The sequence below is a fragment of the Nannospalax galili genome, unplaced genomic scaffold (genome assembly GCF_000622305.1).
Source record: "Nannospalax galili isolate Female #2095 unplaced genomic scaffold, S.galili_v1.0 scaffold381, whole genome shotgun sequence".
Lineage (NCBI taxonomy): Eukaryota > Metazoa > Chordata > Mammalia > Rodentia > Spalacidae > Nannospalax > Nannospalax galili.
Window position 1 is genome coordinate 3,511,403 of NW_008347312.1, and position 17,860 is coordinate 3,529,262.

Below are 17,860 nucleotides of genomic sequence, written 5' to 3' on the forward strand. Positions count from 1 at the left end.
GACCCAAGACTTGATTGGGGAAACAGCCTAGGATATCTGTGAATAACCCCAAGTTGTAAGCACAAACTTTAGCATGTCTGCTTAGTGATATCATGTTGTGACCATAACAGCCACTCTTGTCCCCTCTCCTAAGAGGAAACTGGTGCAATGTCCTGGAGTCCTTTACTGGAGACGGAGGGAGAGGGGCCTGGGGAAGGAGTTCCAGGGTCTCCCCTGTTTCCAGGGTTAGATAAGGTTGTTGGAGGCTGGAAGTCCAGAATTCCCCCTCAGCCACATAGATGGGGTCAAGGCCAACAAACATGTGCAGACTGGGGTGGGAGGGGTGGTCTTCTGGGTTGGCCAAGGCTGAGTTGAAGACCTCAGGCCAAACCATAAAGTAGAAGGGGGCCCTGTAGCTTTTACATACTTAAGGATGCAGTGACCGTACCAGCTGATGAGAGCCCTCGGTAGGTGCTTTTCATTCATTAAGAGCTAAGGCTCGTTTTTTGATAGATAATATATATTTATTAAATGTATTAATGTGTATTTTATAATGTACCCTCATTTCTCCCCTGGCTGACTTGCAAACTTATAAACAAAAACTGTTCCAGAATTTTCAGGACAATCAGTATGTACAGGACTGTATAAATATCACACATTGGAAAGGTTGTTAAGCAATGGGCAGATAGGTTTTATTTTCCCAAAATGCTGTTCTTAACATGAAAATAAAGGCTTTACTATTTACCTAAGACTTGTGGTAGCTTGTCAAAGCAGCCCAATCCTAAGGCACTATGGGGGGACTCTGCAGTGGGAGAATCCTGGTGAAGGCAGGTCACAGAACAGACGAGCGTTGTTAAAAGGATGCTTCTCTAATACTGTGGGGCTTTGAAAGTGGAAATCTTTTTCCAGGACTGCCTGGGGTTCAGTGTCTGTTGTGCTGTGGATATAGCTTAGTGGTAGAGCTTCGCCTAGCAGGAGGGAAGCCCCATTTGCTCACTCAACACCACCAAAAAACAAACAGAAAACAGAGATTTGAGTCTTAATCTGAAATATGGATCTTTGCAGAATAGCAGTTGACTTACAAGGATGCTCCTGAATGGTGGAGAAATATCTGGATTTTCATTTCAGTCATTTCAGGTAGAAAGCTAGGAAAGACTGGAACTTTTCCAAACCAGGCTGAATCTTGTCTGCCACAAATCCTACCTTGAAAAGATTCTGCTTCTACCATTCTAACTCTTGTTAGAGAAACCACAATAGAAAAATGGAGTTTGGGCATTATCCTTCCACATGGTGACTGATGGTGGTTATGGATGGGGGTGGCACTGGGGCTGTGGGTGCCTCTTCATCCTCCATTTTACATTTCACTGTGGAGAGATGTAAGAGAGAGAGAGAGAGAGAGAGAGAGAGAGAGAGAGAGAGAGAGTTAGGGTCATTTTACACAGCTAGACAGACCTATCATTTGGAAACCGGAAACAAATCCCAGTGAGCCTCTGTCCTGGCCCTACTGACACCAGGAGGAACAGGCCATTCATTGTGCTCCAGAACCGCGCCTGAAGGCTCTAAGCCAACTCTCCCTGAGTTCACAGTGTCTTGGAATTCAGTTCAGAAACAGGTGGATGGTGTGCTTCTTGGGTTGGAGTATTGAAGGAAGTTTTACTAAAGATGATGACAGATTCAACCCAAGCTGTTGCCCAGCACCATTTCCCTCAAGGAAAAGTTTAGCTGGACCCAGAACACAGCACTCTATAAGGGATGCTGGCCCCAAATTCATATGGAAGCCCAGCCCCAGGGTGAGGGAGGATCTTTTTAGAAAGACCTCTTTCTAAAAGTATATTATTATTATTATTATTTGGTGCTGGGGATGGAACCCAGACCCTCATGCATACTTAGGTAAGCACTCTGTCACTAAGCCATACCCCCCGTGCAAAGACTTGATTTTCATGTATGTGTAGGGGTGTGTGTGCACACGTGTGTCTACGTATGGAAGCCAGACGTCAATCTCGGGTATCATTCCTCCAGAGCCATCCACCTTGCTTTTTGGAACAGGTCTCTCATTGACCTGGAACTCACTGAGTAGGCTAGGGTGACTGGCCAGGGAGCCTGAGATCCTCTGGGACTACAAGCACATGCCACCTTGCCCTGCTTTTTTACATGGGTTCTGGGTTTGAACCAGGTCTTCATGGTGGCATTGAAAGCACTTTACCAGCTGGACCATCTTCCCAGCCCCAACCTTCAATTTTTTAACACATCTTCCCCTCTAGTGGTAGAATGGCTCCTATGTGAATGCCTGAAAGGTTATTTCAGAACATGTGCCTGCCCTGATTATTTGTGGAGAGCATCATGGTTCTAGAAAGAACCAGAGGTTTCAGCCAATCCCCCTGTTCCTGACAAGAGACAAAGGGTGTCTGACAGTCACACTGAGCCTGGAGGTGAGGGCTAAACTGGTTACTAGGACAGGCTACTTCCTTGTGGAAGCAGGGTGAATGCTTTCCTAGAGTTCAAAGTCATCTTCACTCCAAGACCAATTCCAGCTCTCCAGCTCCTGTGTGGACTTGCTGGGGCAGGATTCCACCTGGCTCCTCTCCTTCCTGCCCCCATGTTGGCCTAGTGTGGAAAATTCCCCCAGGTGCCAATTAGAAGGGCAGTCTAGATTCTAAGGGCCCAGGATCCCTACACTTTCTATATCACTGTTGGAAGGTGTACTGTGCTGATTTGGCTTTGTGCACTATTAATAATTATACAGGCAGAACATGCCTAATCTCAAAATCTGAAATCCAGAATAAGCCAAAATCCAGAACTTTCTGAGCACTGACCTGATGTCACCAGTAGAAAATCCCACACTACTTAACTCTGTGAAGTGCACAGAATTTTTCTTTTCAGCTGTATAAAATTATCTTCACACTATGTGTGTAAAGTGAATAGGAAGCTTAAATAACTGTAGTCTTCGGCCTTGGGTCCCATATCACAATTTCAAATGTAAGTATTCCAAATCACGAGTCTAGTCTCTTTTGTTTAACGGATACTCAACTTATAGCCACACAAACCAAAACACTTTTAAATCTGGGAGCTTATAATGAAAAGGAAAGATTTTAATGTACAGATGGAACCAGTAAAATGGGTCAGAGCTTGCTGCCAAGCCTGATGACCTGAGTTCGATCCCCAGGACCCACATGGTGGAAGGAGAGAACCAACTCCCACAGGTTGTCCTTTGACTTTGACATACACACATGCATATGGACAGACAATAAATTAATTTTTTTTAAACTACCTTTTTTGGAAGCGCTACATGAAGATGCTACATGTATATAGGGTTCTAGAGCCTACTAGTGATGACACTGGTCCCTCAAAGCTAGGGTGCGCTGCATCTTGCTCAGTATCCTCACTGCATCCCCTGGTCCATGAAGGCCTGGGTTAAGCACTGAGTGACAGGAGACTGGCAGGGCATCTAACAAGCTGAAAGCCCATTTCAAGCCACTGGCCTGATGACACACGTGTCTGGAAGGGGTGTGACAATCCCACATAGTGGGGCTTCTCTGGATCATCCTCAGGATACACAAGGTGAACTTGGCAGTCAAGTGAAACTCAACATGCGATGGTTCTCAAGAGTGGTGAGAGGGATACCTGGTGGGGAGGGCTGTTAGAATGACAAATCCAAGGCTTGTAATGGTTGGTTCTAATTGTCAATTTGACATAATCTAGACACAGTTTCACCTGGGGAGGGGGTCTCAATGAGGGATTGTCTAGATCAGGTTGGTTCATGGGCATGGCTCTGAAGGTTAATTGGGTTAACTGAAGTGGGAGGACACACCCTGAATGTGGACAATACCATGTCTGGACTGGGCCCTGGACTGAAAGAAAGGAGAGAACACGCTGAGTACTAGCATACAAGCCTTAGTTCCTTGCTCTCTGCTCTTGACTGTGGAGGTGATGTGACCAGCTGTCTCAAGCTCCTCCCACTGTGACTTCTCTGAAGTGATGGACTGTGGAGCTGTGAGCTAAAATAAACCCTTTCTCTCCTAAGTTGCCTTTGTTGGGGTATTTTATTACAGCAACAGGAAATGAAACTAAGGCAAGGCCTCACTCCAGATACACAGACTCAGCCAAGAGTGGCACCCAGTGACCTGTATTTTAACAGGCTCTCCAGGTGACTCATGGATGCCAGCTAGACTTTTGAGACCCACAGACAGCAGGTTCTCTAACCTGACTGCATAAACAACATGGTCATTTTCTAAATAATGGTCATTTTCTAAAGTCTATTTATGCCAGGGCCTCATCCAAGAAGTCATGCTGTCTGGGGCCCAGGCATGAGTGTTCATCTGCTCTGTGTGTCGCTAATGTTCAGCCAGGGTTGAGAGACAGCCTGCGACTGGAATCCCTGTAAAGAATGACTATAAGACACTCAGAGTCTAGAATCCCCTCAGCTTCATGCATCATTCATGTTGCCTTTGGGTCTACAAACTGGATTGTTTTAAAGATGTTATCTGATCTATAACTGGCAGGTAGGTGCTGGGGTCTATTTGGTGGAGGGAAGCCTTAGCTTCTGGGAAGAATTCCCAGCCTTTGGGTTTTCTTACTTCTCTTCCACTATGCCTGAAGACTCACCTGGTTCATATCGTGACTTCTAGGCAGATTGTGACTAGGCAGACCCTGTCACAAAAAACAGTCGACAAAAAGCCAAAAAGAAAAAAGGCCCTTTTTTCAGAGTATCAGACACCTTGAGGCACAAGGGGACAGGACTGAACTAGAGATAATCCTTAAGCAGAGAGCCTAGTGCAGTTTCTAGAGTTGAGAGGCTAGAAGTAAAGGGAGAATGAATGGCCTCATAGTACAGAGCTCAGAACTGTCCCCATTCTTGGCTCCGAGTCTCTGGAAAGGCAACCACATTAGAAAACAACACAGTCTCACAATGAGCACAGGTGGCTCTGTGCCTGTGTTCCCTGCTGAAGGCTCTGCAATGCATGTACCATGAGATGAGAATTAAGATGCTCATGCATGGTGCTGGGGAGATGGCTGAGTGGTTAAGTGCTCGCTGCACAAGTGTGATGGCCAGAGGACCAGAGTTTGGATCTCCTACACTCAGGTAAAAACCAGGTGGCCATAGTGGCCAAGACAGGGGATCACCAGTGCAAATTGGCTAGGCCAGACCTGTCAAATCAATGAGCTCCAGCTTCAGTGAAAGACTCTACCTCAATATATAAAGTGGAGAGTGATCAAAGAAGACACCCAATGTCAACCTCAGGCTTTTATATGCACAAGCACAAGTGTGCACAAGTACCTAGACATACACATGCATCTATAAACATGCAAATACAGTCATGCACTACACACACATACACACACACACACACACACACACACACACACACAAAATTAAATTAGATGCTCAAGGGAGCCTAAGACAGGAAACCACCGCAGCCCATGAGAGAAACAGACTGTGGTCTCTGAGCAGTACTTCTGCAGCAGTGGACTATCTGCAGCAGCTTGGACCGTCAGACCATCCATATTGAAGCAAAGCTGCACAGTGAGCTCAGAATAATCCACAGTGTTTTCTGGTTTCATCAAACAGGAAGCACACAGAAGTGAGAAGAACTTGAAGGAAACAGAAAGTGAGCCACAAGAGGCAGGCATGTGGCTTCATGGTCTGGGGAAGAGATTCCAAACTACTGACCACAGACCCAGGTGTGGCAGTATATGCCTGTACCTGTAATCCCTGCAAGACTGAAGTAGAAAGATCGTGAGTTCAAGGTCAGCCTGTCTCAGAAAGAAAGAACAGATACTGGCAGTATTCTACTCTATGGTTGGTGGGGAAATGGATGTTTGCCTTATAGTTTATGTGTTTAATAGTCACTTGTTATATTTATCTTACCTTCCCCTAGAGGTAAAAAGAAACAAAGACTGACTCTTACACTACACCAAGTGCCAAAATCATCAATAAAGGACTGGGAAAGTTACTCTCAATGGCTTGAGCTAATCCTCCCTGGTCCTGCACAAATGAGGAGATAATAAATTCTTCTTTTTTTTTTGGCTTTTTGAGACAGGGTCTCCCTGTAGCCCCAGCTGTCTTGGAACTCACTATGTAGACCAGGCTGGCCTTGAACTCACAGAGATCCGCCTGCCTCTGCCTCCCGAGTGCTGGGATCAAAGGTGTGCGCCACCACATCCAGCCCTGACAATGCTTAAATTCTTACTGACCACACAAACCTATTGGGGATGCCTAGTCCCCATCTGAAAAGCAGCGATGGCTGCTGAGGATGTGCAGGAGGGTGGCCCAGGCTGAGGACCACTGATACCTGGGTTTTATTTCTGTATCTTTTGATCATGGATCAAAAGAGAACTACGTGCAAGGACTACTTTGCTAAAAATTAAAACAGAATCCTTGGAGGCAGTGATACACACTATTTCCCAGCTGCTAGGAAAGCTGAGGTGGGAGGATTGCTTAAGGCCAGGGATATGAGGTTAGCATGTGCAAATAGTGAGACTCTTAATCAAGCAATCAATTAATCACTCTGTGCTTAAAGGGGATCTTAGACCTTCTGGTTTGTATAGAATACAGCCCTGTAAAGGTAAATATTCTGTAAAAGAAGGAACTGAGGGAGAGAGGTAGAGAGAGGGAGGCAGGAGAAAAAGGAATGCAGGAGGAAGAGGAGGAGGAAGAGAGGGAGGGAGGGAGGGAGGGAAGGAGGGAAAGAGGGAGGAATCCAGCAGAGGTTCTAGAAGAACCCACCTTAGTTTAGAGACATTAACAGACAAAGACACCTCGGTGCCCCTGCATGGTCCTTGTCCCCCTTGGCAAGCTGGTCTTGAGCCAATTCTGGAAGAAGAAAATCATGAAGAGATGTGCCAGCTTCTACTAATGGCAATGTGACAAGAGGGCCTTACATACCAATGAGCCTCCGTCCATCTCTTGGGCTTCCCCATCTCCCCTGTTCTGGAGAATGTTACAGCTGAGAGCCCAGGCCACAGCCCACCCAGAGAAATCTTATAGCAAACAGCACAGGATGGAGAGAGAGAGATAGAGGAGGCCTTGGGCTCAAAGGAGGGAAAGTAGGAACCACAGACATACATATTGGTTAGTCAGGGCCTCACCTAAAGGGTCACCTGGGTCAAAAGTACAGATTCTGGGGACCTGTCCCAGACCTTCAGAATGGTTCTCCAAAGGTGAAGTAGGTATAATCCCTCCACTTCACCCCACTGCCACCCTGTACAGGACTCTGATCTGACAAGTTCGGGGAAGAACATTGTGATTCAAGGCCTATTGAGTTAATTGTGAGTTCAGGTGTGAGAACAGCTCCTGCCTGCTAAGGGCTCTGGTTAAGAGCAAAGAAAACAGCACGGAACTTCACAGTGAATCTAATCAGGGTAAGAACTCCATAAACATTAACTGTTTTCATTTTTAGGGCAGTTGTTCCCTAAAGGAGCTCTTGGTCCAGAGGGGAGGCAGAAAAATACCCAGAAAACTTTAGGTGGGGCAGGGTGATCACACAACAGGGAGAGGCTGCCCCTGTATTCCTCCACAGGCAGCCAAGGTCCCTAACCGTGCTTGAGGTCACCCTCTCCAGTCAGCAGATTTTTTCTTTCTTTGTTTTTTTGGGGGGCTCTTTTTGAGACAGGGTCTCCCTATAGCCCCAGCTGGCCTGGAGCTCACTATGTAATGTAGACCAGGCTAACCTCGAACTCAGAGATCTGCCTGAGTGCTGGGATTAAAGGCATGCCCTGCTCCAGTCAGCAATTTTTTATCAGGAGCTTTACAACCCCCCGCCCCGGCTCCTCCCTGGCTCTTGTAGCCCAGGTTGCCCTGGAATTTGATAAGTAGCTGAGGATGACCTCAAACTCCTAGTCCTCCAGCCTCAACTGGGATTGCAAATGTGCACTGCCACACCCAGTTTATTTGATTCTAGAGATTGAACCTAGGGCATCATGCATGCTGGGAAAGCACTCTACCAACTGGGCCACATACCCAGCTCCAGAATTCATTTTTCACTCAACCAAAGCCAATTTGGGAGGTAAATAATAAAAGCAAACACTTCTATGGCTCTTACTAAGGTCTTTCCACATATTAAGTCAGAGTGAAATAAGGGTATTTTCTTCACCAGTTTTACAGACAGTTTTACTGAGACACCCCCAGGTTAGGTAATTTGCCTGAGGTCATACCATAGGTAGTCTGGCCTCTATATTCATGTCATTACCCTCAACAAGATTAAAGTGTGACAACTGCCTCCCACTAGAGCAACGAAGATTTCTAGAAGCAGAGAGAAATGTCTATACATTGGAGGCAAAGGTGTTCAGTACTGTGTCCTAACTATTGACAGCTGGGGAGCAGCCTAAACAGCTAGTCCTCTGGGCATGCCAGTAGGGGAGTACCTTGATAACCTTAACGGAGGTGGGAAGACCCACCCATTGTGGGTGGAACCATTCCCTGGGCTGGGAACCTGGACTGTACAAAAAAGGTAAGCTGAGCAAGGTATGCCTTTCATTACTCTCTGCCTTCTGACTATGGATGTGATGTGATCAGCGGCCTCAAACTCCCGCCACCTTGACTTCGTCACTGTGATGGGCTGTACCCTGGAACTGTGAGCCGGAAGAAGCTCTTTTCCCCAGGGCATTTTATTACAGCAGCAGAACTGAGAGGAGGACAATTAGGTATCTGACAATTGATAAATGTGACAAGATAGGATGAAGCCATTAAAAAGAAAGTATTTCGCAGAGTTTGAGGAATGAAGAGGAATGTCATGGAGGAAACACAGTGGGCACAGTTCCGATCTGTTTCGATGGGGATGTCAATCTGAAAATGCTGGATGCCAAGTTAACATCTCCAAGGGGGACAAGGAAGACAGGGGTACCATCCTCTCAATGTCAGAAGTCACCCACAAGAAGACCTCTAAGGGGAGGCGGGAACCAGGTCCTTCTCTCGTTCCTCTCTTCTCTCTCTTACTCTCTTCTTCTTACTCTTCTAAAGATTAAAAAAGAGTTATGTTCTTTTAGAACAAGTGACTCCTATTTCATATTCATTCCCGGTGAAGTCTTTGACGTCTACCCCTTTAGTGTGCCTGCCTTCTACAAAACTACATTCATTACCTACAAAATTGCAACCATGGCCTCTGCTCAGTCATTGCTCAGCTCTCAGCTATGTTTAAGAAAAAAAGGAAAAAACTCAACCTAGATGAAAGGAAAACAGGTGGATTTCCACTCTCCAGAATGTTCTACAATATGCAGCACATGGATTGCTCTACAGTGGGTCAGTTTTCCTTCCTTCCTTCCTTCCTTCCTTCCTTCCTTCCTTCCTTCCTTCCTTCCTTCCTTCCTTCATGTGCATGTGTCTATGGTGTATGTACATGCTCACATGTACATGCAGGTGTGTGCATGAGTATGTGAAGGCCAAAGGTCAATGCTTGGTGTCATCATCAGTCACACACCATCTCATTTTTTAGACAGGGTCTCTTGCTGGCCTGGAACTCATTAGCTTTGCTAGACTGGCTAGCAAGGCCCTGTGATCCTCTTGTCTCTACCTCTCCAGTGGCTTATGGGTACACACTAACACACTCAGCTTTTATGTGGGTGTCAGAGATCAGAGCTCAGGTGTCTGCATATCAAGAACTTTACTCAGTCCTCTCCTTAGCTCCAAGGGTAAGTTTTCTTTCTAAAAGAAGCATATGAAAATGTACTAGACAAGCTGGGCAGAAAGGTGTGTGCCTATCATCCCAGTATTTGGGAGATTCAGAAGGGTGGACCACAACTTCAAGGCTAGGGAAGAAGATCCACAAAGGGAATCAACATGTACACAGTATCACTGTGATTTAACCAGCACCCAAATGTGAAGGGAAGGCAGGAAGATAAGAAATGGGGTCCCACTGAGCGTGATGGCGCACGCCTTTAGTCCCAGCACTCAGGAGGCAGAGGTCGAGGTAGGCGGATTTCTGTGAGTTCAAGGCCAGCCTGGTCTACAAGTGGGTTCCAGGCCAGCTGGGGCTACAGGGAGACCCTGTCTCAAAAATACAAAAAAAAAAAAAGGGGGGTCCCTACGAATCAGAAGCTGAAGGAAGGAGCCATATGCTGACCAGACTCAGAACTGGGGTGCTCTGAAGAAAGAACCTCCTTGTGTACACTGACCATTTAGAGAAATATTTATAATACAGATTAGTGAGCCCTAAGAAAAAGCTTGCTTTCTAAGAGAAGGATAGCCCATAGACTCTATTCCAGTCTTGATTCTGCCATTTAGTAAGATGGGTGACACTGTACCCTGGGCCTAGCCTCAATTTATTTTCTAAAAAATGATTTATTTTATTTTTAATTATGTATACGTGTTTGTGTCTATGTATGAGTATGTGCATGCCAATGCGGGTGTCAACAGAAGTTAGATGCATCAGATCCCCCTGGAGCTGGAATTACAGGCAGTTGTGAGCTACTTGATGTGGGTACTGGAAACAGAACCTGGGTCCTCTGCAAGAGGAGCATATTGCCTGCATGTATGTAAGTGCACCCATGTCATGCAATGCCCATGGAGGTCAGAAGAGGGCATTGAATCCCCTGGAATTGGCATTATGGACGGTTATTAGCCACCATGTGAGGGCTGGGAACTGAACCTGGATCTTCTGCAAGAGCAGCCAGTGAGCTTAACCTCTAAATCACCTCTCCAGACTCAGTTGTGCTCTTAATCACTTAACCAGCCCCAATTTCTTCAAGTGAACTCTAGTTACAGTAATCATAACCTCACAGAGTCATTGTGTAGACCAAGGGTGTGGCAGCCTGCCTATAATCCTAGCATTCATGGGGCAGACACAGGGCAAGTCGGCTAGCTAGATGAGCTCAATATACAAGCTTGGGGTTTAACGAGACCTCCTGCCTCAGTAAGTAAAATGGCAAAATGGAGAGAGATCTAGGAGGCTATTCCATGTCACACCATGTCCCTCTTGCCTCCACACACACATGCACCTGCATACATGTGTGGGTACACACGTGGACACACATACATGCATGCACACCATATACACACACACCCCATAAAGAAAAGATAATAAAGTGCCAAGTACCATGAATGGGTGGTTCTAGGATCTGGCATGTGTAGTAGGTATATTAAGCAGCAAGCAGATTGCAGAAATACAAGCTGAACAGTTACTGAAGGGGTCACTGAGCATCTTTTAAAATCCATGTCCACATCTGAAGATTATCTTGCAAGCTCTGCAAAAGTCACGGACTTGTTCTGGAGTATGTTCCCCAGACCCTGGTGTTTTGTCATAGGGTGGTCTCTGAGTCTCTTCTAGGCTCATCAAATTAAGGCTATTCAGTCAAGTTGATCTGTCAGATAGCTCCACAGCATAACTAAGTACAGGAATGAAATGGCAGGTGACACCATTGGCTATCCAGGGAGTTAAAGCCACACTGAGATAGCCCAGTCTATATCCAGAATGGATGCAATGAAGAAGACTCATCACGCTAAATGTTGGTGAGGATGTAGAGCCACTGGGATGCTCATGCATCATGGATGGGAATATAGCATGGTGTAGCCAGAATGACTGAGGATCACCTACTAGAATTAAGCACTTGGACACCCTATAACCCACCAACTCCAGACATGTAGAAAAGAGAACTGACATCAGCAAAAGATATTCAACAACAGCAAAATGCATTTTTCATAATGGTCCCAAATGGAATACCATCTAAATGCCCATCAGTAAGTCAATGAGCACACAAATTTTGAGATATTCATTCAAAAGAACACTACACAGCAAAGGGAAGAGTGACCCAAGGCTCCCTCAATGATCTACTTGAATCATCCAGCCATAAGGTTAAACAGAAGCAGCCAGGCACAGAAGAGTTCATTGCTATATTTTCAAGTTATAGGAAACTTGAGGCTAAGCAAAACTGATTTATAGTGACAGAAGTTAGAAGAGAGGTTTTAGAGTGAGGAGGGCAGGGGCCTGAGGGAGCCTGCTGGAGTGCTTCATGCTATATAGACATATGTAGGAGCCCACTGCACTATTTGCAATGACTGGTGCCAATCACAAAAAATATAAACCATAGGTTTTTAAGCCAAAATTCTAGTGCCAGATGTGGGATACTTCCTCTGAGTTGTTGGCCAGGGAGGCCTCAGAGGCCCCCCAAGCAATACATGCTAGTCAGTGCTCTTGGTTGTCCACTAGAACTGGACAGTAAGGTCTTACTGATGAAGACACCATACACTTTGGCTACAGGACACTAAGAAATCCAGCTGTTGATTTATGGATGCTTCATGCTGGATGCTTCATGCCTGCTGACTAGCATTCCCAGTGCCAGACAGTGAGATGCAAGCTATTGGGAAAAAGTCATGGATGGTCTTACCCAGTTTGGGATCTTGTGTGCTATAATACCAAGCTGTTGACCAAGATATGCCCATAGGTACAACAGTGGCATGCTAGTTCCAGGGGCAACCAACCACATCCTGGTTGGAAGTAAGGCCTGCTGCACAGGAGGGAGTTCATGCCTGCTGCTGTAACCCTTGTCCAAGGCTGATGGTTGGGGAGATCATGGGTCCTATGGGGAAATCTACCATTGATGTTTTGCTAATCGGATGTAAAACCTGCCTTTTACATATCTATATTTACACTCACAGAGTAGTCTTAATCAGAAAAGCCTCTTTTAGCAGCGGAGAGTACTTAAAGCAAAGGCTCATAACTCATCAAACTGCTGAGATAAGGAAGTGATGAGCACTCAGCCCTAAATGGGACATCTTCATTACCCACCCCAAGGCCCTGGGAGCATTGTGGATGAGGAGGTTGAAAGATGTGAGATCTGGCACAACAACCTGAGGATCTTTTCAGACCCAAGGTAAAGAGTTGCATACTGCTCATTCCCGTAACCTCAGTGCTTGGGAGGCTAGGGCAGGAGGATCAGAGAGATCTTGTCTTTAAAAAGGTAGTTACATACTTGACAGGCCCTGAAGATACCACATACTTCAGCAGAATGCAAACACTGTCTCAGAATTCATCCAGAAATGTGTATCACGAGGGACTGGATACTGCTCAGAGCTCTCTGCACGTTAATCTCCTCATGTGGTCCTCCCAAGCACCCTGGGAGGTAGTTGTCACCAGGAGTCCCATTTCTCTAACTGGAAGATACAAGTTGAAGGATGGTAAATGATTTGCCTAAAGTCACAGAGCTACATCTTCATCAGTCTAGGTAGAAACAATCTCATGGGCTTCCTGTCATGATGGCACAGGCCAGACATACCAGCACTCAGCAGGCTGAGGCAGGAGGATTATGAGTTCAGGGGGCAGCTTTTGCCATGTAATAAGACCCTGTATCAAAACAAAACAATAACAAAAATTAAAAACCAGGCATGGTAGCATACACCTTTAATCACAGCACTAGGGAGGCAGAGGCAGGCAGATCTCTGTGAGTTGGAGGCCAGCCTGGTCTACAGAGTGAACTCTAGGCCAGCTGAGGCTACATAGTAAGAACCTTTCTCAAAAGAACCAAAACATAAACAAACAAAAAAATTATAAAAACCCATGATCAGGACCACCATATTACATCACCTTAGATTAAAAATCAGAGCCTGATTAGGAAGGTAATGGAGCACACGAGTTAACGTTTCTGTCTCGCTGGACTAATGTTTCTCCTTTTATTAGCACATACTAACTGTAAAAATGATGGCTTTTCTTTTGAGCTTCCATGCATGTCTACAATGTACTTTGATCACATTCACTCCATCACTCTCTCATTTTCCCTTCTCCTCTGCTGATCCCTCTCTCCTTTTCCCAAATAACTGAACTGATTTTTCTAGGTGAAATTATCTGCCATTATAAACACAACACATAGTTTTGGAAAATTTGAAGAATACAGGAAAAACAAAACTAAAAAACTTCACACTCTGGACCACCACATCAGAAGAAATCAGGAAGATGACTTTCGGAGGTAAATGTTGGAAGTCTGGTAAATTTACATCTGTTTCTCAGCAGTGCCAGATGCCGGGCTGTGTTATTTTTAGGGGAGCTGAGTCAACCTGGAAGCTATAAGGCAAAGGGGAAGCCTACAAGTTCCAGTTCGCATTAATTGCAGCTTTCTGTTGTTGACTTCTAAACAACTGCCGCCCCTCCATGTTAACTCAGAGCAGCCTCTCTTCGAAGGCAGCATTTTACTGAGAACATTTGGTCCTGGGAATGGCTAGGCTGCGTACATTAAGGCAGAATCAGTGGACTATTAAATGTGATCCTGGGAAAGATCTTGACTCCTAGAATTTTAGGTAGTGCTAGACATCAAACCCAGGGCCTTGTGCATGCTAGGCGAGCTCTCTACCAACTGAGCTGCATCCTCAACCCAAAAGGCTTGCTTGCACAGTGAGAGAAAAAGCCAGGCCCTTACAAGGAAGGAGGCCACAGCAGCAAACCTAGCACGGAGTCCCCCAAGTAGGGCTTAGTTGCTAAGCACACTAGAGGAAGGGAGGTCTGGCTTGGAGTCCTACCATCTATCAGCTTGATGACCTCAACAAGCCTCACAAGTCACTGAAGCGTTGGTTTCCTCATCCATATGGGGATATGCTATGCGTTTCCCAAAAGCCCATGTGTCAAAGGCCTGACCTCAGCCCATGGCTCTACTGGTAAGTGGTGCAACCTTTAGGAGACTGAGGCCTGGTGAAAGGAAGTTAGGTAACGGGGGGTATGTCCTTGAAGAGGATACTGGCACCCAGTCCTACCTCTTTCTTCCTCTTGTACATCCATCCCTAGGGAAAGCAGCTGCTCCACCACATGCCCCCCACCACGATGCTCTGCCTCACTGCAGGCCCAATTCAACTGGTGCAACTGACCAACTAACCCTAGACAGAACCCTCTAAAGTCATGAACCAGCATAAACCTTTTCTCTTTATAAGTTTTTTTTTTCCCCAAGTATTTTGTTACAGTCACGGGATGACAACACAAACACAGAATGGTAAAAGTTTTCAGTAGAGAACAAGATTTGAAATATGATAGCATACATTGTACAGCACATGGTAAATATTCAATGAAATCATTTCTGAATTACAAAAAGAATTCATTTCCTTTTTTAAATATTTTATTTATTATTTTATGTGTATGCATGTATTGCCTGCATGTATGGAAGTGTACCCATGTCATGCAATGCCCGTGAGGTCAGAAGAGGGCATCAGATCCCCTAGAACTGGAGTTAAGGGCAGTTGTTAGCTGCCATGTGGGCGCCAGGATCTGAACCCAAGTCTTCTGCAAGAACATTCAGTGTTCTTAACCACTAAGCCATCTCTCCAGCCCCAAGAATTCACTTCTTATAGAAAAAAAAAACAAAAAAACAGAAGATGGGTATAGGGGCTCTGATCTCAGCAGAATGCCAGAGAGTGCTGAGTTTTGACCTCCCCCTGGACTCCCTCTGGCAGAGGGCCTGAGAACACAGGGGACTGCCTGACAGCCCCTGGATCCTGCCTCCACATGGTGGTGAGCTTCCCCTAATTGTGCCATACCCATCTCCCTACCTGGGATTTTGTGAGGCCCTTCCTTTGGTAGGCTAAGGCTGAGATCCTAGCACTGGGTGGGTTCCAACAACCACCTGTGTAGTGGTGTAGTGGCTTTGATCTCAGCAGACCACCAGAGAGTGCAGTTTGGGCCTCCCTCTAGCCTCCCTCTGGCAGAGGGCCTGAGAACACAGGGGAGTGCCTGAGAGTCTCCTGATCCTGCCTCTACCTGGTGAAGGAAGCCTGAGTATACCTGACTGGAACCTGAATTGGGCTTCTGTGGGTACTCCTGAATAGCTGATCTGAAGCCATCAGTTCCCCCCCAATTAAACCTGAGAGAACCTGAACCCTGTACCAACCAGCTTTACATAACCAATAAAGAAAGGATCTAGGCACCGGGATAATACAAACAGAAGCATACTTCAACTTAATTCTCATATCAGAATCATAAACAACAAAAGAAATTCACATGACAAAATCACAACAGAAGAATAATAAAATGGAAAGCTAAAACACCAGGTCCCCACCAAACTCCACCAATCCTGTAGAAGAGTTCTACCAGGAGAACCCCCTAAAGATAACTCAGGACACTGAATTTAAAAGAACAATCATAAACATGATCAAGAAATTCAGTGAATTTAAAGAACACATGAACAAACAAATCAAAGAGCTAAAAGAAGGTATGGATAAACTTCTGAATGAATTTACAAAAGAGATACAAATATTGAAGAAAACAGGCAGAAATGAAGGAGGAAGTGCAAAACTCAGTAAGCCAACTTGAAACAACAGGGGAAAGCCTCACCCTAGAATGAATGAAACGGAAAACAGAATATCAACAGTGGAGGTTAAAGCTGAAGAATTGGACCACTCAAGCAAAGATTATGGAAAATTTTTTAAAACACAGGAATGGAATATGCAAGAGATGTGGGACACCACAAAAAGACCAAATCTACAGATCATAGGAATAGAGGAAGGAGAAGAATTTCAGGTTAATGGTGTTGACAAGATCTTAAACAGGATTGTAGAAGAGAATTTCCCAAAATTAAGGAAAGACATCCCCATACACATACAGGAAGCACATAGAACATAAAATAGGATCAGAAAAGAAACTCCCCATGACATATCATAGTAAAAACACTAAATGTACAGAACAAAGAGGAATACTGAAAGCAGCAAAAGAAAAACAAGTCATATATAGAGGAAAGCCCATCAGAATTGCAGCTGACTTAACAATGCAAACGATGAAAGCCAGAAGAGCCTGGACCAAGGTATTTCCAGTTCTACATGACAATAGATGTCAGCCCAGAATACTTTACCCAGCAAAAATGTCTATTATAGTTGAGGGGGAAAGAAAAAAATCTTCCATGACACGAAAAGCCTGAAAGAATACATATCCACAAAACCAGCCCTTCAAAGAATACTTGAAGCAACATAGAGAGCAGAGAGAGAAACAACTATACACCAGGGGCAACAAAAGAAAATAAATAAAGATATAATTGAGGAAACACAAAATTAGACAGAGAACACAAACAGCAATCAAAATGACGGCAACCAAGAACACATCTTTCAATAATAACCTTAAATGTCAATGGACTAAACTCCCCAGTCAAAAGACACAGGCTAAGTGAATGGATTAGGAAACAAAATCCATCTCTTTATTGTCTCTAAGAAACCCATCTCACCATCAAGGACAGGTACTACCTTAAAGTAAAAGGATGGAAAAGAATATTCCAAACAAATGGCACTAAGAAACAAGCAGGGGTTGCAATTCTAATATCTATCTGACAATATAGACTTCAAAGTAAAACTAATCAGAAGAGCTAAGGAGGATCACTTCATTCTGATCAAAGGAACAATTAACCAAGAAGATATTACAATCCTTAACATATATATTCACCAAACTTTGGTGCACCCAAATTAATAAAAACAATACTACAGGACTTTAAGACCCAGATTAACCCCAATTCTGTAATAGTAGGGGACTTCAACACCCCACTGTCTCCATTAGGCAGATCAACTGGACAAAGAATAAACAGAGAATGATGATACCATACAGCAAATGGACCTAACAGACATCTTTTGAATATTCCACCCAAGCACCAAAGAATACACTTTCTACTCAGCACCCCATGGAACTTATTCAAAAACTGACCACATACAGAGCCACAAAACAAACCTCAACAAATACAAAAAAAGAGAGAAATAATTCCATGCATTCTATCGGATCACAAAGCAATAAAGCTCAAAATCAACACTGGACGAAGTCCTAGTCACTACACAAACTCATGGTGATTGAACAACACACTCCTAAACAATGAGTGGGTCAAAGGAGAAATTAAGAAAGAAATAAAAGAATTCCTGGAATTCAACGAAAAGGACAATACAACACAACACAACTTCTGGGACACATTAAAAGCAGTCCTAAGAGGGAAGTTTATAGCTCTAAGT

General features: G+C 44.8%; 1 protein-coding gene across 4 annotated transcripts in view; it reads right to left on the reverse strand.

Annotated features, from left to right (window-relative positions):
- Nucleotides 1-868: 868 nt before the first annotated feature.
- The window catches only part of Iqck (IQ motif containing K), a 165,583-nt gene continuing 148,591 nt past the window's right edge, over nucleotides 869-17,860 (reverse strand). For 3 of the 4 annotated variants that reach the window (XM_008843875.3, XM_029568692.1, XM_008843874.3), the window contains one exon: nucleotides 869-1,343. In XM_008843875.3, the coding sequence (XP_008842097.1) occupies nucleotides 1,255-1,343 (89 nt within the window). In that variant the 3' untranslated portion in view covers nucleotides 869-1,254. Of the gene's footprint in view, nucleotides 1,344-12,879; nucleotides 13,061-17,860 lie in introns of all 4 variants that reach the window. The other variant, XM_029568693.1, reaches the window with a different exon arrangement.